At 38.6% G+C, this 24,083-nt stretch overlaps 1 protein-coding gene and 1 long non-coding RNA gene across 8 annotated transcripts in view; one reads left to right on the top strand and one right to left on the bottom strand.

Moving 5' to 3' along the window:
• Window positions 1-24,083, bottom strand: part of wnt11 (wingless-type MMTV integration site family, member 11) — a 65,106-nt gene that overhangs the window by 20,913 nt on the left and 20,110 nt on the right. For 4 of the 7 annotated variants that reach the window (XM_061963173.2, XM_061963179.2, XM_061963175.2 and 1 more), the window contains 2 exons: window positions 23,383-23,555; window positions 17,238-17,482 (listed from right to left, as the gene is read on the bottom strand). In XM_061963173.2, the coding sequence (XP_061819157.1) occupies window positions 17,238-17,482; window positions 23,383-23,465 (328 nt within the window). In that variant the 5' untranslated portion in view covers window positions 23,466-23,555. The remainder of the gene's footprint in view (window positions 1-17,237; window positions 17,483-23,382; window positions 23,556-24,083) is intronic. The other 3 variants (XM_061963180.2, XM_061963174.2, XM_061963176.1) reach the window with 1 other exon arrangement.
• LOC133607312 (uncharacterized) lies at window positions 12,711-24,012 on the top strand. The gene is made up of 3 exons (XR_009815401.2): window positions 12,711-12,755; window positions 21,156-21,214; window positions 23,404-24,012. It is a non-coding gene; the product is annotated as an uncharacterized lncRNA (long non-coding RNA).

Genomic DNA, 24,083 nt, shown 5'->3' with positions numbered 1-24,083 from the left:
GCGCAGTGAGCCATGTACCCTGATATTGTAAGCTTTATTGCGCGTAAAGTAGAAATTGTTATGGACACTGTATTTGGAGACATACAGGATGCCCCAACACTGGTGTCAGTCAAGCAAGGCCGCACAACAAAATCCATGCCTCGTTTAAAGGTCAAAGGAAGCAGTTTTTCCACAACTGCTACAGCAATCAAAAAAAGTACCCAACAGAAAACAAAGGGGATGGATCGGAGATTGCTTGCCTCTATCATAAAAATTGAGGACACACGCTGAAGTAATGCCCTCTATTGGAGAGGAAAGCCCACATTTAAAAGATTGTGAAAACTAATGGAGTTTGCTTTGGCTGCTTGGGTATGAGGCACATTAACAGAGAATGTAAGAAGCGTATTTATATATAAAATATGTGGCTCACGACACCCCATCTTGCTGCACATCCATCCATTGGTATAAGAACTAGTAGTCTCACTGGGGAGGTGACCAGGAATGTAAACTTACCATCTTGACAGTCCGAGGTCAAATCAACTAAGGGGCAAATGGCAGTTGAAACATACGCCTTTTTGGACCCAGGAAATAATGCATCTTTCTGCACACAGGGTGTTTGAAAGACTTGATCTCCCTGGAAAACAAGGATTTTCTTGTGCACAATGTGCCAAGAGAAAGAGGTGGAGAGTGATATTGCATTTCATTTGGAAATCGCTGGATTGGACAGTGATGCGTATTGTGAAATACCAAAGATCTATGTCCAACATAAGATGCCTGTCAATAGATGCAATATCACACAATAGCAAAACTTGAGAAATTGACCTCACTTGAAACAATGTCCGCCCACCAGAAATAGATGCAGATGGGAAGATTTTGATAGTCACAAATGTTCCCAGTGCTTTGGAGCCAATCAGGAATGTGAATGGAGAGCCATATGTTGTCAAGACAAGGTTAGGTTGGAGAGTAAATGAGCCACTTGGTGGATGCAGTAATAGTCCTGAGTGTCAGTCACCAGTTATCGTCAATAGAATATCAGTCATCACACTTGACGAGCTTAGGATCAAGCAGTATACGACAGGTTTCACTGAGAACAACCAAGACCAACTGCTGGGGTTATCAACGGAGGATTGCAGGTTCCTTGAAATGGCTGACAGATCTGTTAAACTGATTGATGGCCATTACATTCTGTCTCTTAAGGACAGAAATTTCAGCATGCCTAACAATCGCATAGTTGTTGAGCAACGTATTCTTAACAAGGACTACGTTGCGTTCCTGACCGACCTCATAGTAAGTGGGTTTGCAGAGAGCGTGCCAGACACAGTGGACAGGTTGGGTAAAGTAGCTACAAATATTGGACGACTACAGCACCAGCAGATGTTTGAAACCCCCCAGCTTTGCAGGAATAACTGTAGCTCAGTTACATCCTTTTGCGGATGCAAGTGAGAAGGGCTGTATGTAGAAATGTCGCCACTGAAGTGGCAGCTGGTTGCATCATCTCTGTGCTTTTTTTAATGCCTTTTGTGTTCTTTGATGTTCTTGTTTGAATATGTATTCACCTTATTTATTGTAGGCTTTTGAGACTGTCACCTACCTGCTGTTGCACAATCACCATGGTCTGGCAGACAGTGCTTTCATAATGGGAGAGTACAGGGTCACACCTTTAACGCCTGTGACAATGCCACGTATGGAACTGACAGCAGCTGTGGTGGAAGTTTGTATAGATTAGCTGTGGAGAAGGGAGCTGAGGAAGAAGCTGCAAGACAAGTTTTTTGGTCAGACAGTACCTCTGTTCGGAAATATATCAAAAATGAAATGTCAAGAATTTGTGTCTTCATAGCCAACAGAGTCACAGAGATCCTCAAGATATCCAATCAATCTCTATGGAAGTATGTGCCTACCATACACAATCCAGCAAATTTTGCCTTCAGAGGTATGCGTGTCGAATCTTTTCTGACGTTATATTGGCCTTGATTAGTCCTCTCTTCGCTGCCTCCAAAGGTACAGAATGCAGCAGCCCGCTGGCTAACAGGGACCAAACGCTGGGAGAACATAACCCCTGTGTTCTCGGTTCTCCATTGGCTTCCAGTACTTTTAAGGAATTATGTTAAAAAGCTGCTCTTCGTTTTTAAATGCTTGCATGGACTTGCCCCATCTAACCTGTGTGAGCTCCTGCAGCCTCACTGCCAAAGCAGAGCATTAAGGTCTGTAAACAAACTGCTCCTGTCTGTCCCACGCTCCTAGCACTTGAGGGGACAGAGCTTTGCTGTAGCTGTCACTAAATCATGGAACAATCTACCTCTGCACATCAGGGATGCTCAAACAGAGCATTTTAAAACCCTGCTAAAAACTCATTTATTTTCTCAAGCATTTCACAAATAATACCTTGGTTTTATAATGTTTTACCTCAACAGTTTCTTTTTTGCTGTTCTTTTATTACTGTTTATTCTATTATTCACTGTTTTATTCTTTGTATTGCTTTTATTGCTTTTACTTATGTGCCCTGTGCATCACTTCAGTCAACGCAAATTGTTTTTATGTGCTATACAAATAAAGCTGGACTTCACTTGAAGAATGAAATGTGGATATGTGGTCCCCCATTTGTCCTGCAACCAAGGGGAAGAAGCTTGGTCTGTGGATCCAGATGACTTGGGAGAGTTGCTGTTTGGAGACCCAGAAGTCAAGGTTTCTGATATTGTTTCTGTGGAACAAGAGAAAGACGATGCTGTGACATGTTTAATAAACCGCAGCTTATCCTGGACACGTCTCATAAGAGTGATGGCCTGGATACTAAACCTTAAAGCTTTGCTATTGAGTATCCGGCAACGGAAGGAAGTCCATGCTCATGCTTCTCAGTCTGTATCAAATGGAAAGCAGCACAAGGTTGGTGGGATATGTCAACGTCACCTCTCATTGGAAGAAATCAAAGACAGTGAACTGGAATTAATAAAGTTCTGTCAGAGACAGATGTACTCAGAAGAGTTTTTCTTGCCTCCAGAGAGGAGAGTGTGAGAAAGGAAACAGTCACATCTACAAGTTCAATCCGATATTGGAAGATGGCATTTTGAGAGTCGGAGGTTGGCTAAGTAAAGCAGCTATGCCAGAAGAGTCTACACCCAACCGTCTTCTGCTTCTCAAAATCCAGCCCTGTTTACCACTTGGTCTGTTTCACAAGGCGTAGAGTTATGCACGTGGCAGATGGAAACAGGTCCAATGTATTGCTGATTTATTTTGGAAAAGATGGACTATGAAGTATTTACCACAACTACAGGAACGCCAGAAGTGGACAAAAGTCAAGAGGAACTTCATTCCTGGGGACATTGTGCTGATATTGGATGATTCTGCCCCTTGGTAGTCCTGGATCCATGGAAGGGTCACTGAGGCAGTTCCAGACAGAAGGGGACTAGTGCGGAAGGTCAAAATTAAAACCCACACCAGCACCCTCAGCAGACGTGTGACCAAGGAGTCGGAACAGTCTTGAAGGCAGCTTTGACTTGTTGTGTTGACTCACTTAGGACATGGGCTGGTAACCTCTGTCCCAGACTTGACATGTTGAAGAAGATTGGATCAAGATCTACCATGAACTTTATACTTAAAATGGACTATGGACACCTCATGAAAGATTAAAAAAAAACAATAACACAAAGGGCCCAAGAAATTGTATAATTAGTTAATTTTTTTATTTGGGTTATGTGCTTATAATTGTTACTGGGGCAATTGTAATTCTTACGGGGTCGGAATGTAGGTGCCAGCTAATGTTATTTGTTTTATTTGTGGTGCATGTTCTTTGCACAATTGATTGGTTTGTCATTTACTGAATGGTGGGGATGTGAGTCACATGGGGTGTGGTACGTCAGCAGTAGTAATATCAGCTGTTAACCCGGTGTTCTCATTGAGGAAGTGAAAGGGGAACAGGGGATGTCCTACTTTGCTGACCGCGTTGATAGAACACATTTAGTTTGATAGAAGGCATTGATTGAAAGCGTTTATATCGCATTTCCTTTGGAACGTTATGTCATTATCGTTTCCAAGCAAATAATTATTCAAAACGCAACATTGAAGCGATCATTTTTGGACAAACCAGTTCCTATGTCAGGTGCAAGTTTTTCACCCGTTTAGCCTCTCAGCGAGTGTATTTGTGGCTAGTCGCTAAACATAGCTGATTGATAAATTTTTACTGAGGTGCACAATAAACATCAGACTAGGGCTGGGCGATATATCGAATATACTCGATATATCGCGGGTTTGTCTCTGTGCGATATAGAAAATGAGTATATCGTGATATTCGAGTATAAGTTCTCACGCAGTTGCTTTTAGCTGCGGGCATTACACTACAGGCGTTTCTCACTCTTTCTTGTCTCTCCTTCTCACAGAGAGATAAAACAAGCACACCTTCTTACATACGTCACATACTGTCGCACGTGCAACGTCATACGCTGTCGTGGAGCAGAGAGATAGCGGCATAGGTAAAGTTAGCTCTGGTGCTAGCGGTGCGGTGCGAGTGGTAATACGAGAGAAAGAAGGTGCAAATCTGGTAACAAATGAAAGAAGAATTAATTCCCAAGAAAAACAGCAGGGGGTCCATCGTCTGGCGGTGGTTTGGCTTCAAGCGGGAAGATGTTGAACAGACAACCGTAATATGTCAAGTATGCGGCAAAAGCGTTGCTACAAAAAGTAGCAGCACTGCTAATTTGTAGCATCATTTGAAAAGTCACCCGCTAGAGAATGAAGAGTGCTTGAAACTCTGCATGTCAACATCTCCGTTCGGTGCCACACCCACAAAATGCCAAAGCAACCATTTCCACATTAACGCCGTATGAAAAAAATAGTCAACAACAGAAGGAGATAACGTCCGCAGTAACCTACCACATAGCGAAGCACATACACTTTTTGATTTCCTATTATGCAGCTAATTTTTATTTGACAGTTATTGAAATATCTTGTGTGACATCATGCACAAAAGTGCACTTGATTTGTTTTAAACTACTGTAGTGGCGTTCTGTACAAAAAGGTGCACTTTAATTTAGTGTCGTGATATGTCATCTTAGTGACACCATGCACAAAAGTGCACTAATAGCTTGTTTTAAAATGTCTTTGACAATCTTGCACTTTCTGTTTTGGAAATAACATGAATGTTTGTGCCAGTTTTGGTAAATTTACTTAGTTGTGATTTCCCTCTCTGCATTAAAGTTTAAAATGAGCATATATTAATGCAGTATAAATAACAATGTTTTAATGTAGACACATAAAATCATCATACTGGTGTGATTATATGCATCAAGTGTTAATTCAAGGCTAGGGCAAAATATCGAGATATATATCGTGTATCGTGACATGGCCTAAAAATATCGAGATATTAATAAAAGGCCATATCGCCCAGCCCTATATCAGACAGATAATTATCAGGCCAATATGATGTCATACCAATAAATCCGATTTTAAAATCCATCCCTTTTGGGGTCGCGGGTGATGCTGGAGCCTATCTCAGCTGCATTCGGGCGGTAGGCGGGGTACACCCTGGACAAGTCGCCACCTCATCGCAGGGCCAACACAGATAGACAGACAACATTCACACTCACACACGAGGGCCAATTTAGAATATTTAAGAAAAATATCTCTGACATAGGCAATTATTTTGACTGCGGTCCAAATTGATAGAAAAAATGTGTGTGTGTGTGTGTGTGTGTGTGTATATATATATATATATATATATATATATATATATATATACCGTGTATATATATATATATATATATATATATACATACACACACACACTTACTCTCGTTAAAAGCTGCCACCTCTTAATATTTGCACATTGCCTTTTTTGTAGATCTTTGTTCGTGGGTGTATCTCGGATATATTAAAGTACGTCCACATCGCATACACTTTGCATCTGCTCCAGACAATCCCTGGTTTTAGTGCTGTTCTGGCGGTCAAAGTGTTTTATCGGTGGCCAAATTTTTGGTGCATTACTGGTCAATAGTGCGCAAATAATAGACCATAAATATAATCATTTATATTGTTATGACCTGCTGGTGTTAATGTGTATGTTACTGTGTTATTCATTGTTCCTAGAATCGTGAACACACTGTGCCTGAAGGGGAATTGGCAGGGAATAAGGAAGTGTTGTTGTGTGTCTGGGAGTGAAGCACAGAGAGGGACGTGTGTGCACCAGTGGGAATGTGTTGGAATTGGGCCGGTTGTTAGCATAAAATTGGCAATAAAAGTTAAAAAAAGGGTTGGACTTTGTGTGATGTCTTCTGAATGCTACGCTACATTATATTATTTTTTTTTTTTTCATGTAAAAAAAACCCCCCTCATTTTTAAGGTGTGGTGGCTTTTATTTTGCTGTGGCGGACCGCCACGATCAATTACATTAAAGGGAGACCCTGTATATAGTAGCGCTGTCAAATGATTGGGTTTTTCTATCAGATTAATCAAACTTTTGAATTTAGATTACACATGACTATCTGTAATCACATGGTTATTGCTGCTTGCATAATTTAAATTAACTTAAAAAAGGACCGTCAGATGGTGTATTTTGAAGCAATGTGAGTCTCTTTTGTTTACATCACACTTTTCACGTCTGGGCTATGGCTAATATAACTGCAGCAACACTGCTCCTTTGATGAGCATTTTTACAACACTTACTTACAACACTAAAGACTGTCGGGAACCTGGATGTCACAATGTCGTAAAAATGGAAAGCACAGTGGAAGCTCACCTAACAAAACCCGAATGGTAATTGGTTCCATAAGAAGGTATGATTAATTCTAAAAGTCAAGACATCGACCAAACAATGGCAATCTGCAAAACATGTCGCCAACAAGTCGTTACAACGACTAAACACACGTCTATCACTTGAAGACAAGACACATAGAACAGTACAAAGACAGTGCTAAAATACAATAAAATACAACATTACCTTAAAACCACGACATGATGAAAATAAAAACACACCAAACAAACCTAATAAAGTTGTTGCCCAAAGCCAGTGTCACAACACAGAGAATTTACAGATTCCATCTCTAAATTAATATGTAACCACTAGACATTAGAGTAAAAATATGTTGTATTGATTCTTAATTGTTGTGTCCTTTTTATACATTAAATATGTGTTTTATAAATAAAATGAGAAAAGATAAGCAAAACTTGCATTCATTTTCTTGGCGTACATATATTATAGGGTTTCCCCTTAGTGTATTTGATTGTGGTGGTGTGCCACATTAAAAATTTGTTTTTTTAAGTGATAACGAACTAAAGTAACATAATGTATTGTAGCGCCCAGAAGAAGACACACAAAGTCTGACGCGCTTTTTAGCTTTTATTGCCAATCTTGTGCTAGCTACGGGCTTAATTCCAACATGTATTTCCTCCGTGCAAACACTTCTGTTTCCATGTTTCACTCCCAGACACACAACGACACTTCCTCATTCTCTGCCGACACAGTGTGTTCACAGGCCATGGAAAAAATTGACATCATAACACACTATATACATTAACACAAGCAGGTAGTTACAGTATGAATGGTAATATATAGTTTATTATTTGCGCAATACTGAGTAGTGATGCACCGAAATTTGATCACCGGAACAAGACTGCCAAAAGCGTACCATACGCACAGGGTTGTCTGGATTGAAGGCAGCATGTCCGCGATGTAGACATACTTTATTATATTTAGGATATACCCACAGACAGTGATGATAGTGGCAGCTTTTAAGGACAGAAAGGCTCCCAGCAGCACGAAACAAGTGTGACGTCGCTTTTCATCGCCGACATGGAGTGACGGAAGTAAAGAGTCTCTATACACGAGTACAGTCTACAATTACACCAGAAATAGATGCTGGATTTGTTGCCACTTGTTTTATAAGGAAAGACAGAGTAAAAGGATTTGAGAATTGTCGAGAAAAAAATAAAGAAATCTCAAAGTACATTGTACAATAAGCAGCAACAATTGAAGTAGGGCAATACGATATTATGTTGGAAAAATATATGTGAATGCTATATATATATATATATATATATATATATATATATATATATATATACAAACCCCGTTTCCATATGAGTTGGAAAATTGTGTTAGATGTAAATATAAACGGAATACAATGATTTGCAAATCATTTTCAAACATTTTTTTTTTTGCAAATAATCATTAACTTTAGAATTTGATGCCAGCAACACGTGACAAAGAAGTTGGGAAAGGTGGCAATAAATACTGATAAAGTTGAGGAATGCTCATCAAACACTTATTTGAAACATACCACAGGTGAACAGGCAAATTGGGAACAGGTGGGTGCCATGAATGGGTATAAAAGTAGATTCCATGAAATGCTCAGTCATTCACAAACAAGGATGGAGCGAGGGTCACCACTTTGTCAACAAATGCGTGAGCAAATAGTCAAACAGTTTAAGAAAAACCTTTCGCAACCAGCTATTGCAAGGAATTTAGGGATTTCACCATCTACGGTTCGTAATATCATCAAAGGGTTCAGAGAATCTGGAGAAATCACTGCACGTAAGCAGCTAAGCCCGTGACCTTCGATCCCTCAGGCTGCACTGCATCAACAAGCGACATCAGTGTGTAAAGGATATCACCACATGGACTCAGGAGCACTTCAGAAACCCACTGTCCGTAACTACAGTTGGTCGCTACATCTGTAAGTGCAAGTTAAAACTCTCCTATGCAAGGCGAAAACCGTTTATCAACAACACCCAGAAACGCCGTCAGCTTCGCTGGGCCTGAGCTCATCTAAGATGGACTGATACAAAGTGGAAAAGTGTTCTGGGGTCTGACGAGTCCACAATTCAAATTGTTTTTGGAAACTGTGGACGGGGTGTCCTCCGGACCAAAGAGGAAAAGAACCATCCGGATTGTTATAGGCGCAAAGTTGAAAAGCCAGCATCTGTGATGGTATGGGGGTGTATTAGTGCCCAAGACATGGGTAACTTACACGTCGGTGAAGGCGCCATTAATGCTGAAAGGTACATACAGGTTTTGGAGCAACATATGTTGCCATCCAAGCAACATTACCATGGACGCCCCTGCTTATTTCAGCAAGACAATGTCAAGCCACGTGTTACATCAACGTGGCTTCATAGTAAAAGAGTGCGGGTACTAGACTGGCCTGCCTGTAGTCCAGACCTGTCTCCCATTGAAAATGTCCATCCATCCATTTTCTACTGCTTATTCCCTTCGGCGTCGCGGGGGGCGCTGGAGCCTATCCCAGCTACAATCGGGCGGAAGGCGGGGTACACCCTGGACAAGTCGCCACCTCATCGCAGGGCCAACACAGATAGACAGACAACATTCACACTCACATTCACACACTAGGGCCAATTTAGTGTTGCCAATCAACCTATCCCCAGGTGCATGTTTTTGGAGGTGGGAGGAAGCCGGAGTACCCGGAGGGAACCCACGCAGTCATGGGGAGAACATGCAAACTCCACACAGAAAGATCCCGAGGCCGGGATTGAACTCACGACTACTCAGGACCTTCGTATTGTGAGGCAGACGCACTAACCCCTCTTCCACCGTGCTGCCCCATTGAAAATGTGTGGCGCATTATGAAGCCTAAAATACCACAACGGAGACCCCGGGACTGTTGAACAACTTAAGCTGTACATCAAGCAAGAATGGGAAAGAATTCCACCTGAGAAGCTTAAAAAATGTGTCTTCTCAGTTCCCAAACGTCTACTGAGTGTTGTTAAAAGGAAAGGCCATGTAACACAGTGGTGAACATGCCCTTTCCCAACTACTTTGGCACGTGTTGCAGCCATGAAATTCTAAGTTAATTATTGTTTGCAAAAAAAAAATTAAGTTTATGAGTTTGAACATCAAATATCTTGTCTCTGTAGTGCATTCAATTGAATATGGGTTGAAAATGATTTGCAAATTCCGTTTATATTTACATCTAACACAATTTCCCAACTCATATGGAAACGGGGTTTGTATATACAGTTTATACATATATATATATATATATATATATATATGTATTAGGGGTGTAACTGTACGTGTATTTGTATCGAACCGTTTCGGTACGGGGGTTCCGGTTCGGTTCGAAAGTGTACCGAACGAGTTTCCACACGGACATATTAAGTAGCGTAGCGCACGTTGTGTAAACAACGCACACTGAGGCACAACACACGGCATGCTAGCAGCGACCTGGCTAAGACAACATGTAAAAGCCAGAGCTGGAAGACCCTCCTGCCTTATTAAGATCTCCCGTTTGGGAACACTTCGGCTGCGCGGTGCGGAGGACGGAGGTTTGCCGACATTGTTCAGCAGCGGTAAGGCATGCTTCTGCCAACACGTCAAACATGCTAACCCATTTGAAGCGGCACCACCCCCAAGTGAACATCGTTTCAACAAAGATAAAAACGAGCAAACAGCTCCCACCTCTTACTGCCAAGTTAGCCAGGCTGGGGGAGGGAAAGAAAAGTTAATCTGAGGCTGAGTTGACTTGAAACTGTTTAATGTTGCACTTTTTATATGTAGAAGACAAGTTGTGTCATTTTATTTAATCCGAGCAACAACTTGAAGCAGTTTAATGTTGATTAACGTGGACCCCGACAAGTTGAAAAACGTATTCGGGTGTTACCATTCAGTGGTCAATTGTACGGAATATGTACTGTACTGTGCAATCTACTAATAAAAGTCTCAATCAATCAATCAAAAAAAGCACTTTATATGTAGAAAAGTTTTGTTAAAAAACCATTCTGAGCCTTATCTTATTTAGTTTTTATTTTATATATGTTGACCACATTAACCCTGGCAATGGACCCTGTGTGTATATATATGTTATGTCATTGTTTGCAAATTTCAATAAATAACCAAAACATTTATATTTTGTTGTTTTCTTACTGTACCGAAAATGAACCGAACGTGACATCCAAACCGAGGTACGTACCGAACCGAAATTTTTGTGTACCACTACACCCCTAATATATATATATATATATATATATATATATATATATATATATATATATATATATATATATATATATATATATATATATATAAACATTTGTTGTACATATAGATTTTTTTGACTTTTAAAAGAAAATATATGCATTATTGCAAATAATGTCATATTGACCACACCCCTAGCATGACCCTAACCACTGCCATAGGTATCTTGGCAATCTAGGGGAAACCCTGTATAATTTGAAGGAAAAATTCTCTATTGTGATATATATCGTTATCAGGATATACAATTACTATATATTTTTGTCCATATTGCACAGCATTATGTGAATGGGCAGTATGTGAGCCTACTCCATTTCAGACTATACGTTAAAAAAATGTCTTCTCTTTATTTGTCAAATGTTTAAATGTCTGAATAAAAACTTGAAAAAAAAAAAGTACAGTATTTTAGTAGTTTTTACAAAAATGTATCTTCTTTTTCTTGTTATCCTCTAAGTGAGCAAACCAGTATCACTATTGATTAGAGCAGAAGCATTCTAAGTTAAAAACTAAACTCGTCTACTTGAGATATACTTGCAGAACCAAAAGCTTTACTAAGTTGTAAGAAAGTTCAGTTTTAAGTACAACTAAAATGAGTTCTATCATACAAACCCAAGCATTACTTTCTTGAAATATATATTTTTAGATACACGTTCACATGAAGTTGATATATGGTATTTCTGCATTGGATCTCAGCAGACTGGCAAGCAGGTGTGTGCAGTTATGTTATTTGGAACTGATTTCCATGAAAGGAAAACTCTTCAAAAGACATAACAAATCAAAACAGACATAGTCCACCTTGTCCGTCAATCTTTATAGCGACTATAATTTACTTTTACCAGTCCAAAATGTATCAATCAAACATGGCAGCACATGTGCGCATGTGACTGCTGATGATGCATGGAAGGACTTAACAGTATGAACACAGGGAAGTCATGTATGACCAATAGCTGGTTGGGTGAACATATTCTTAAGCTGCTCATTTTAAAGTGGTATCAGATCCATTCCTGTCAGAGTGTGTAAATGACGAACCCCAAGATGCGGAGATGGCGGCAGGCATTGAGCAGGAAATAACCAAAATAAGAGTGCTGACAGGAAATAGACAGGAAAAACCAAAACATAACTAAACTGTCAGTGACAAACCTGACAATTCCACCAAAATAGTGCCATTTGTGTCCCTAGAAACTACAATGAATACAGTAAATACAGAATAAAACTAACTATAAAACACATTTTCTTATTAAGCAAAGTGTATTGCACATTGATCTCATTTCATATTTATTGAATACAATGTAAAATATTATATTAAACTACCTGAAACACTGAAAAAGAAGCATTTGTTGCCTATAACCCCTTCCTAAAATGAATTGAGTAATTTATAATTTTATACATTTTACCTATGTGTTACGCCTCATGTCAATTAAACTACATTATTCTAATTTAATAACAAATAATGATTAAAATTAAAACTTTTCTGCTTCCTCCTACTACTTTTCGGACTTGCTGTAATGAGGAACTGGAAATATGTGATGTATCACATATTGTAATTGTATGCATGTTCAAAATAAACTAACACAATAACCATAACTTTAAAGGTGTCCCTGGATTTTCATTAGGTGGCATTACCTTTAGTTATGAACATTGGATATTGGTCCGATATCAGCAAAAAAACAAGTATCACAATATATCAGCTTACATCATAAAGCTTTGAAAAAGCTCCGATACAAGCAGTCCTGCAGCGTGTTTACATGTGTACAGATGAACAGCCAGTTAACATCTCAATGACCTTCAATAAGCACACAAGGTTTGTCTTTTCTTGTATTTTACTGAAGTCATTTACAAAAAGTACACATGGTAGGCTCTAGGCTCCTAGGACCTATCAGCTACACAACAGCTAAGCACACAATAGCACACAAGCTAGACTTACGTAATAAGTGTCTTTCATTGAACAATACTGCAGTTAAAACAGCACATTTGTCAATATAAACAAATGTGTTCGCATCATTTAACTTACTGCATCGTGAGCTTTTCTAACATTCCACACCACAAAATAATAAAAGTATGGATAAATGGTGCTAATAATCAGTATTACTAAGTCTCCAATATCGGTATTGTATCGGAAGTGACAAATATATATCAGGACAGCCTTAGTTGTTCAAACACCCTTTGCAAGGAAAAGTCTGCCTCTTAGCATCTGATGGTCCAAAGCCCGAAAATGGACGGATGCAAACGTCTTTTCTAAAACATAACTATTGTCTAAATAAGCTACTCGCTTTTTCAAGTTTCAAGCTGTTGGTTAAGATAACAGCCGGTGTGGCTGTGCAAGTGTACGTTAAAAAGCCTCACTCGCCGATGCCGAAAGAGTTCACGCTGGGCTTTGAGTTGACAGCTACAGCTTTTAGCTCGATGCCTCCCGCTAATCTCGCACACTCATTTGACAGACCCAGGTTGGACAGGGCGCAGGAGCTCGACCAGACATACAAACAACCCTCTCTCTATGTAAAAAGAAAATAAATCACCATATAGTGTGGCACACGGAAAAGCGCTAACCTCCCCCAAGGTTGAACTAAAACCAAAACGTTGCAAAAAAAAGGTGTGTTCATTTGTGCAGCCACATTATCGTCACGTGCAGTGTTTTCTCAAGGTTTATACCTGAGTGTCACGTGCACTGAACTCTCCTCTACAGTTACAGAAAGCAATAGAAAGACTCCAAAATAACCCACAAAGTCAAAATAAAGATCGAATGATATTCAATATGAATAATATAAATTTGGCCAACAAAAGAGCTTTAATACTATCGTTATATCACAATAATGCATGTTGTTGACACATTAGATTAGATTGACACAAGCAAACAAACGCGTCCTCGACGCATTGTAGGGTCCTTGCTAGCGAGCTAGCGGCTAACGTCCCTGCACAGTCCAAAACCACTTTTAAGTCAGCAATCCTCGCCTCCGTAGCGGCAAGTGTCATTATCACTGGAGGACAAGGAATAGCTAAAAAATGCCACTGTAGGAGGATAAGCTAAAGCTATAGCTTTTGAACGTAAACAAAGGTGGGCGGATCATAAATGTACATATATCAACAGTAGTCTCAGGGCATTCAATCAAACCAAACAGTCTAGTTTGGACTGTTTGTTTTGTTTTAACCAAACTGTTCAGTTGCGATCGATTGAATGCCCTGAGATGACAAGACCTGGATAATTGAGAACATTCATATGCATATCAACAGCAACTATACCAAGTATAATATCTATAATACAATGTTTATATTGATATTTTTCATTATGGAACAAATATTGTGTCGTTTTTGTTATTGTTTAAAAAATCAGGAAATAAGTCCCAGGACCTGGGAGGTCTTTAAGGTAAAAAAAACTAATTATTTAAATCAGAGCCAATTATAGGAAATATTTTAATTGATTTTGTTACACAGTCATCCTGGGTTTTGTCTGATTATAACTGTAATCAAAAATAGAATAATTCAATGATCTTGAAAATTTTAAACATCTGTATCGGCATTGGTATGACCAATACTGCTCCTGCAAATACTTGGTATTGAATCAATACCCAAATTTGTAGTATCGCGCAAAACTGACGTAAAGTAACCAAACAACAGAAAAATTTGTGATTATTACATTTTAACACAAGTGTAAATAGAACCATGTTACAACAGAATATAACCAGATAGTAAGAGTAAATAAGCAAGTCGAATAATTATAGTTTTGCCAAAATAATAAACCAAAAAAAGACACAATATGTCAGCAGCCAAACTATGAGCCTTCGTAACCTGTTTTGAAATGGTTCTATTATCATTTATATGCCAAATAATATTGTGATTTATATCGTTATTGCAGGAGTCTGCAATACATATCATGATATAGATTTTATCGCCCATCCTGATGTGATCGCTCATACACATGCGATACAGCAGATGATAAAATGATTGTAAACATGACCATGTCGCGGCAGAGATTACATGTTGTCATGTAAATGAGATCAATAAAATGTGACTACAGTGGCACCTCGGTTTCGGTATGTCCCCATTTTCCCTAAAATACGGTTTTTCGATATGCCAAGTTTGGCAAAATGTCTCGGTTATCACACATTGCATTGCACATATCAAACTCGGTTGTTTGCACGCGCGATTCTGTGGAATTGAGTGCTCAAGCAAATCATTTTGCACATTTGTGACTCAGTTTGTTTATGTGTAATTAAATTATGGATTGGATTAAATAAATAACTCAAATAATGTATTAACTTGATGCAGTTTATGCACTTTTTACACTCAACAATTAACTTACAAGCACATTTTTGGAATGTGAGAGAAAGCCAGAGCACCGTGAGAGTTTAACCCATGCAAGCACGAGAAGAACATGAAAACTTTACATAGAGATAACCAAAGGAATATTTGAAACCTTAATCTTCTGACTGTGCAGTCAGGTGGACTGGTGTTGTTTAGCATCATCCTGCTATTAACTATTAACAAAAACAGCAATTGGGATTAATACTAGTGGTGATCTGATATTGATATCGGATGATTGCATCTAAAATTTTCAAATATAAGCACTCCGGTAGTAGCCTATAGCCTCTTCAAAATATAGGCTACTAGGAGCTAGCAGCTACAGTAAGCACTCAATAGCACACAAGCTAGACGTAATGTCCTTAATGGAATAATAATGCAGTCAAAACCACCACATTGGTCAATAATACAAAATATCAAATAATTATATTTGCAGATTACTTACGCATACAAAGTCTCCAAGGCAGGAGCGTATTAGAAAAGTATCGAGTAACAAACGTGTCCGCATAATTCAAATTATTGCATCATTAGATTTTAAAAAATATATCCACTTCAACTTAAAGACAGCATAAGTTAATTCCAGACGGTAAATAATAAATAGGTTATTATTTTTCCTACCTAATATAAAATAAATGTCGAATATCGGTCCAATATTAGCAAAAAAACATAGGTTATATTGGCTTGGATCAAAAAAATTCCTATCTAAGCGCTCTGAAAGTAGGACTGCATCAAATAACTAGAAGTTAGCAGCTACACAACAGCTAAGCACACAAAAGCACACAAGCTAAACATTCGTAATAAGTGTGACTAATGGAACAATATTGCAGTCTAAAGCAGCACATTTGTCAATATACAGGTAAAAGCCAGTAAATTAGAATATTTTGAAAAACTTGATTTATTTCAGTAATTGCATTCAAAAGGTGTAACTTGTACATTATATTTATTCATTGCACACAGACTGATGCATTCAAATGTTTATTTCATTTAATTTTGATGATTTGAAGTGGCAACAAATGAAAATCCAAAATTCCGTGTGTCACAAAATTAGAATATTACTTAAGGCTAATACAAAAAAGGGATTTTTAGAAATGTTGGCCAACTGAAAAGTATGAAAATGAAAAATATGAGCATGTACAATACTCAATACTTGGTTGGAGCTCCTTTTGCCTCAATTACTGCGTTAATGCGGCGTGGCATGGAGTCGATGAGTTTCTGGCACTGCTCAGGTGTTATGAGAGCCCAGGTTGCTCTGATAGTGGCCTTCAACTCTTCTGCGTTTTTGGGTCTGGCATTCTGCATCTTCCTTTTCACAATACCCCACAGATTTTCTATGGGGCTAAGGTCAGGGGAGTTGGCGGGCCAATTTAGAACAGAAATACCATGGTCCGTAAACCAGGCACGGGTAGATTTTGCGCTGTGTGCAGGCGCCAAGTCCTGTTGGAACTTGAAATCTCCATCTCCATAGAGCAGGTCAGCAGCAGGAAGCATGAAGTGCTCTAAAACTTGCTGGTAGACGGCTGCGTTGACCCTGGATCTCAGGAAACAGAGTGGACCGACACCAGCAGATGACATGGCACCCCAAACCATCACTGATGGTGGAAACTTTACACTAGACTTCAGGCAACGTGGATCCTGTGCCTCTCCTGTCTTCCTCCAGACTCTGGGACCTCGATTTCCAAAGGAAATGCAAAATTTGCATGGTTGGGTGATGGTTTGGGGTGCCATGTCATCTGCTGGTGTCGGTCCACTCTGTTTCCTGAGATCCAGGGTCAACATTTGTTGCCACTTCAAATCATCAAAATTAAATTAAATAAACATTTGAATGCATCAGTCTGTGTGCAATGAATAAATATAATGTACAAGTTACACCTTTTGAATGCAATTACTGAAATAAATCAAGTTTTTCAAAATATTCTAATTTACTGGCTTTTACCTGTATATATGAATTTTGGCACACACGTCTACCTCGTATTTCAATGCACCTTACCTCGGTCGAGGTCCGGACGATACTTTGAGGCGTCGACGGGAATTTCAATGGAGGAGCAGTTCCAGCGCATATCAGCGAAGGTCTTTTGACAAGTTTTCTTGACGTCGCGGGCTGCTTGGATGATGGTTTGCATGAGCTCCATGTTGCTGCGGCACAGCTGAGCTTGGGAGGACACCAGGCCGGGCAGAAGCTTACAATGTTGGGTCTGGTTGATGGGTAACGTCTTGGGGGTGTGCGATAGTGCTCTGTGGAGAGAACGACGACAGGGTATTTATTTAAAAAATCACATTTAAATGTTGAGGTGATGGTAGCTGTCAGGGATGTTCTGAGTTACGATACCCATCATTCATACATGAGATTCGCCAATACCAACACTGATACCAACCCCACATGTGTTATTGTAATTTCTTTCAATGTGTTTATGGTGAGTGCTGTTGACAATTTAACAATATCAGTACAATATATAAACTACTTCGCTATTCTCTCGTATTGCATACAATTGTTTAAGAAAAACTACTATCTACTGCTCATTTAAATCCGTTGGGGTTTGCTCCCAAAGTCCTACTGCGTCCAAGGAATTATTTGTATAATTATTTATGTTTTTAAGCGTTAACAAAAACAACAGAATATGATTTTGAGAACATGAATATCAGAATCAAAATCAGCTTTATTGAACAAGTATGTTTAACACACAAGGAATTCCACTTAGTTCGACTGTGTTCTCTTTGTTCTATACAAGAAACAAATAAGAACGCAACAACTACAAGAGAGCACAGTACCCCGATCTAAACATCAATCATAAACTTACTCTACCCTTGGTATCGACACCACCAATTTAAGGATGGATCTTTAAGTACCGACTGCAGCAATGCTGACACACCAACAATTGTTGTTATATTATCCTCTCTCTAATTCTTATTAATCTACTTGTTAATTTCCTGTTAATAATTGCTTACTTTCTGCTATAACGTGCTTCTGTTTGCACTTCTTAAACTTTACTAAACAATTATTTATTGGTGTTGTTTAAACTAGCTTAGTGGTTAGCTTAGCTATTAGCATGCCTGCTCCTGGCTTGCTGTCGGTGTGTAACATGTTTAGCCTCGTCCTCGTGATAATTATACCTGATAATGATATTTAAGATACTAAGAAATACAGTTTATTTGCTGTATCATGGGTGATTATTATTAGCTTAGAGGAGCTGCACCACGTTGTGTATTAAGATACATAATTAGCTGCTGGCCGTCTTTCAGCCACGGGACAAAAAATAGATAAAGTATTGGGAATTAAAGGGTGGTTGTGATCGGCATTGAAAGGCCTTAATCGGCAATGCTACTTTTCCACAAAAATCGTCCGATACTGATCAGTGCTCAATGAATTGGCACATCTCTAGTTGCTGTTTTTTGTTCTAGCGATAACACCTGCTCTTTAAAGTGACTGGTCGGAGTCGGCGCTTAGAAGTGATCGAACCGTCGCCGATAAAGCCACTCGTGATCGGTCATATTGGATTGGAAATACATTTGTGTCGACACTGAGCAGAAGGGGGAGGACTGTGTTGCGCAGCAGGAACAAGGGAGATAGAAGGGAGTGAAGTTGCTACATAATTTGAGACCGCACGTCGCAAAAGGTGAGGAAAATAAGCCGCATGAAACAAAAGCTGAGCCACTTTTATGTTGATGAGATTTTGGAAGGCGAGCCAAAAGAACCAGCTCCCTTAAAAGATTAAAAATTCATGTCTGTATTTTGTACAGCTGTGAACGTACGGGAACGAAGAAGGCAGGGAGGGACATTAAACTGGTCATCCATCACAGGAAAAAACTCTCATATCTTGGGTAAAATCCTAAAATGAGCAGCAGATACATCAAATATATGTGACATATTCTTGACTCTAACCCCTTTTGTTACAACACAGAAGTGCTCTTGAGATCTAACTCTACAGTATATCTCTAACATGTGCTCCTCATCATTGCCATTTCATCTTCCTCTTGCTTCAATACACTCTTAATGAGCTCTCTACGGTAAATACCAGTCAAAGAACATATAGAAATCAATACGTATTTAGTCGGAGTTTAACAAAACATGTAGTTGTAATCTGAGTTCGTTTGTGTCACACATCTACTTGGTAAACAAATACAGTCCAGCCTTTCTTAGGAGTCATGTTAGGGATACTGCCAAGAATATATATATATATATATATATATATACATACATACATGGATATATATAGATGTATATATAAATATATACATACATGGATATATATAGATATATATAGATATATATATATAGAGAGAGAGAGAGAGAGAGAGAGATATGCATATATACATATATATACATATGCATATATACATATATATATACATATACATACATATATATATATATATATATATATATATATATATATATATATATATATATATATATATATATGTATATTAGGGGTGTAACGGTACGTGTATTTGTATTGAACCGTTTCGGTACGGGGGTTCCGGTTCGGTTCGGAGGTGTACCGAACGAGTTTCCACACAGACATATTAAGTAGCGTAACGCACGTTGTGTGTGCAATGCACAGCGAGGCACAACACACGGCAGCATTCGTGAGGGAGGGGCAAAGACAGAGAGAGCAAGAGAGTTATGATAAACGCGCATGCGTCGCCAGGCTCTGCTTTTTATCCATAGATTTATCAGATTTAATTTTTTATTTTCTATAGCAGGGGTGTCAAAAGAGTGCCCCGGAGGCCATTTGCGGCCCACAGCTCATGTTTTAAAGGTCCACGGCACATTCTAAAAATACTATTAAAATAAACAAAAACATAACAAAAGTGAAATAAAAAAGCTTAAAGGTTAAATGTAATTTAGAAAAAGTTGCAATGTTGACTAATAAAACAAAGCTGTTTTTTTTTTTTTTCAAACTATCATTGCTCAAAATATAATATTGAATCAAAATCAATGTTATAATGAATTATTGACCTATCCAAGGTTCCGATTACTTCACATCAAATATTCCACTAAGAAAAATATTTTTGGTTGAAGATTTTGCAAATTTGGTAAATAAATAACCCAAAAATGTATTTTGTTGTTTTCTTACTGTACCGAAAATGAACCGAACCGTGACCTCTAAACCGAGGTACGTACCGAACCGAAATGTTTGTGTACCGTTACACCCCAAATATATATATATATGCATATATATATATATATATATATATATATATATATATATATGCATAATTATACACACTCCGGCCCCCAGACCTATTTGTTCTCTTAGTGTGGCCCCAGAGTCTAAATGATTAACCAGGTCTGCTGTAGGCTAAACTGTAGGCTACTAAGAGCCAGCAGCTACACAACAGCTAAGCACATAAACTAGACAAACATAATAAGTGTCTTTAATCTAACAATATAGCAGTCTAAAACAGCACATTTGTCTATAAAGCCAAGTATCAAATAATTAGTAATATATACACTCATTTAAATAATTAGAGTTGCATATTACTTACACACACAAAGTTTCCAAGGCAGAAGTGCACTAGAAAGTATCCAGTAACAAACGTGTCCGCATCATTTGACTTACTGCGTCATGAGTTTAACTTAATTATTTTGGCCATCGCATTTGTGTTTTTCTAAAATAATGTAAATTATATAAACAAATTATTTACTGTGATTAATCAAATTTTTTTTAATGTAATCGTCTGACAGCACTAGTAAAAATAATATACTCATTTACACTGTTCATACTCTTACTGGTGCTAAAAACAAACCATATAAACTATATTTCATTTTTGTAATGTAATGAAGCTGTAAAGCTGTTTATGTTTTGTATTTTGTTCCCTTACTGTACCGAACCGTGACCTTAAAACCGTGGTGATGGCTCACCGTTTCACCCTAATACTGTGTTTATGTTTAATGTATTCACAGAGAAACCGCAGCCAATGAATGACGGCTACCTCTGGTCCCGGTGAGAAACAGGCGGTGGTGTAAGTTACTGGGTCTGTTTTACATTATCTAGGCTGCTGGGCCGTCGCTCTGTGCAAGATGATAAGCGGCGACGCCATCACGGTCACTCACATAGCATTTATTGCCACAACTGCAACGGAACACAATGCCACGCATAATGGAAACAGTTCTGTAGAGCTTATTGTACTATGTCTGTAAAACTGACCTGAATTTACCTTACTTGTGAAGTTTTAAATGTGATGAAAGTGTCCAAAAATGCATCATTTAAAAAAAAAAAAAAACTTGAAAAATAATGTGTAAAATGTGGCGCACTCCTAGTAGATTTTGCTGGATTGGACAACGAGGTCCTCGCGTGCGTCCTGTGTGGCAAAACTTGCCTGACATCAACCAAACTATGTCAAGTTCATTTTATTTAATAGATTTTTTACACAATGTCGGACCAGATTACAACATAATTAATTTGAGGTTACCTTTCAGTGGTTTGTCACACTGGAGGTTGGAGGTGTCTGCAGTAGATGGCATCTAATTTGCATAATTGGCCATTAAACATGTACTTATTTATTTTTGATTTTTTTTTTAACTAAAATTGAAAATATATTTAAAGACAATACTGTTTTGTTATTATTAATACTACCAAAGGTATTCAAATTTACTTATTTAATTTCTACGATTGAATAAAAAGATGAGCTGCGGGGGGGGTTGTTGGGAAGGGGGGGTGTAACATGTGAAGCACATGTAAAATGTCAATTAGTAAATGACAGGCAATAATATGACATTTTTCTAGCCCTTCCTGCTTTGTCACTGATAAGAATAAAACCGGCAAATTCCTGTGGACATGCTCACTGTCCCCTGTGGTGTGATGCGTTTTTGCCGAGTCTAGGAAGGGGTTTGAGCCCGGAGTTTTCTCAGGCAGATTTGCAAATTAATGTTTTATTTATTTTCCATTTGTTATTTTGCACTAAAAAAATAGACCTTTTATTTCCCATGTGCTTCAGTGCAAAACATGCATCAAATTATATTCAAATTTGATTAAAAAAAAATATGAAAGTGTGTAAAAATGTTATAATGGGGGGGCTCCAAATACAATTCTGCTTAGGGCCCCAATTTAGCTAGGAGCGCCTCTGGGTTTACGTATTTAATTGGGAAGGTGAAGTGTTACCAAACGACTGGAAAGTGTCCCCGGGTCTTCTTAGCGCTAGTCATGACAACCGCTTGTCCTGCGCGCCTGTGGAGTTGTTCTCAACACTTCCACGCTTCACCTTCCACGACCGTGGTAAAGAACACTCCTCGGACTTGTGCAGGTGCCCTGCGTGTCTGGATCTCCGCTCCCACGATGAATACTTGCCCTTTCTCGACCCCTCGCATGTAATAAACGATGCATGACGCATGAAACCCTTTCTTTACTTCTAATGCGTACCGTGTGGGAATTTGGAGTGGAGTTGTGATGCATACCAGCACCTTGCGCCAAATCTTTTTTTAATGTTTTAATGAATGTTTGTGAAACACTGCCTATTATTTATTTCATAGTTATTTTACTACACAACATATCGTATTGATCTTATTTACATGTGAGCATGTCATTTCCGTCTATACATAGTCACATTTACATGCTCTCTTTATTGCATGTGGAGAAATGATTGAAGGTCTTTATTTTTGAACGTGTGTATTATTTTGAAGTCTTTCTATTCCTCAACAAAACAAAAACAGCAAAACTTTCAAATGTTTGCTTTTTTCAGCTACATGTATAATTAATAAGGGACAAAAAACACCTTTTTAAGTCTGTTTTGTAATACTGAACACATCCAAGAGAGTTATTTCGTTCCGAACGACAGTAAAAAAGCCAGTGGTCCATGTCAATAATCCACATGTGCATTTTAAGTGCTTTGTTCTCACACATGTAACCCTACAAGAATACACACAGCAAGCCAACAAACCCCCACTTTTCTTTGTAAAACGTATTACTCCTTTTATTATACACCGGGTGGGACATTTCATCTGATACCCTGGAACCATGCAGTCTGAGCATCCAAGTTATTAAAGAGGTTTCCGCTCCCAGCAGGAGAACCTGCCTGTTAATCTACCATCACTTAACGAGATACGAAAAAACAACACTCCCGACTTTGAACAACATTGTGTGCGACCGTTTAAAAAAAGTGGGAAGCGGGCCACAGACTGAAGGAATACTTACAGCCATTTGATGCCAGAGCAGACCTGAGAGAGCAGCATAGCGGCGAGCACGGCGAGAGGCAAGACGTGACAGCACCTCCTCATGGTTGGCGGCGGGACTCCCAAAGACAAGAAAGATGTTTGGAGCTGCTTCACCTAGCAGGGTTCACCTCGTGTCAGGCCAAATAACCCCTGCTGGGAGGAGAATAATTAATCAATGCCAGACACTAAATTATTTACTACTATGGAAATGCGGAATTACAGGAAAAGTGGTAAATTGGGGGATGTTTCCAAGGGTAATTGGTGGTCTCTAATGTTTTGATGCTGACATGCTTTGATGGGTTGAGAAATATGGAAGTTAAAAAAAACCCAAACCAAATGAAACACAGAATACTTGGGCTGGGCGTATTTATGGTATCGATAGCATCCGATATCGGATTGATACTTTTATTGCAGTTTATCTTCTATACATCCAGCAAATTATTAAATATTCCTGTCAGATTTTAACGCTTCCACAGCTCTCGCTCTTTCTGCTGCACACTCGTGCGAGCTTTACTGCTTCCAGCACGACTGTTGTTATTTTTCACAAACATTTGCATGCAATGGAAATTAGTACCGTTTACATATGTCAATATTTATTTTTTATTACATTGTCAAAAAAAAATTTGTCGATTTGCAATTGTGACTTTTTTTTCTCAAACAATTGTGTGTACTAGAACTGTT

This window comes from Nerophis lumbriciformis, linkage group LG09 (assembly GCF_033978685.3).
Source record: "Nerophis lumbriciformis linkage group LG09, RoL_Nlum_v2.1, whole genome shotgun sequence".
Taxonomy (NCBI): domain Eukaryota; kingdom Metazoa; phylum Chordata; class Actinopteri; order Syngnathiformes; family Syngnathidae; genus Nerophis; species Nerophis lumbriciformis.
Note: the sequence above shows the minus strand (reverse complement) of the source record. Positions and strands in the feature narration are given on the sequence as shown.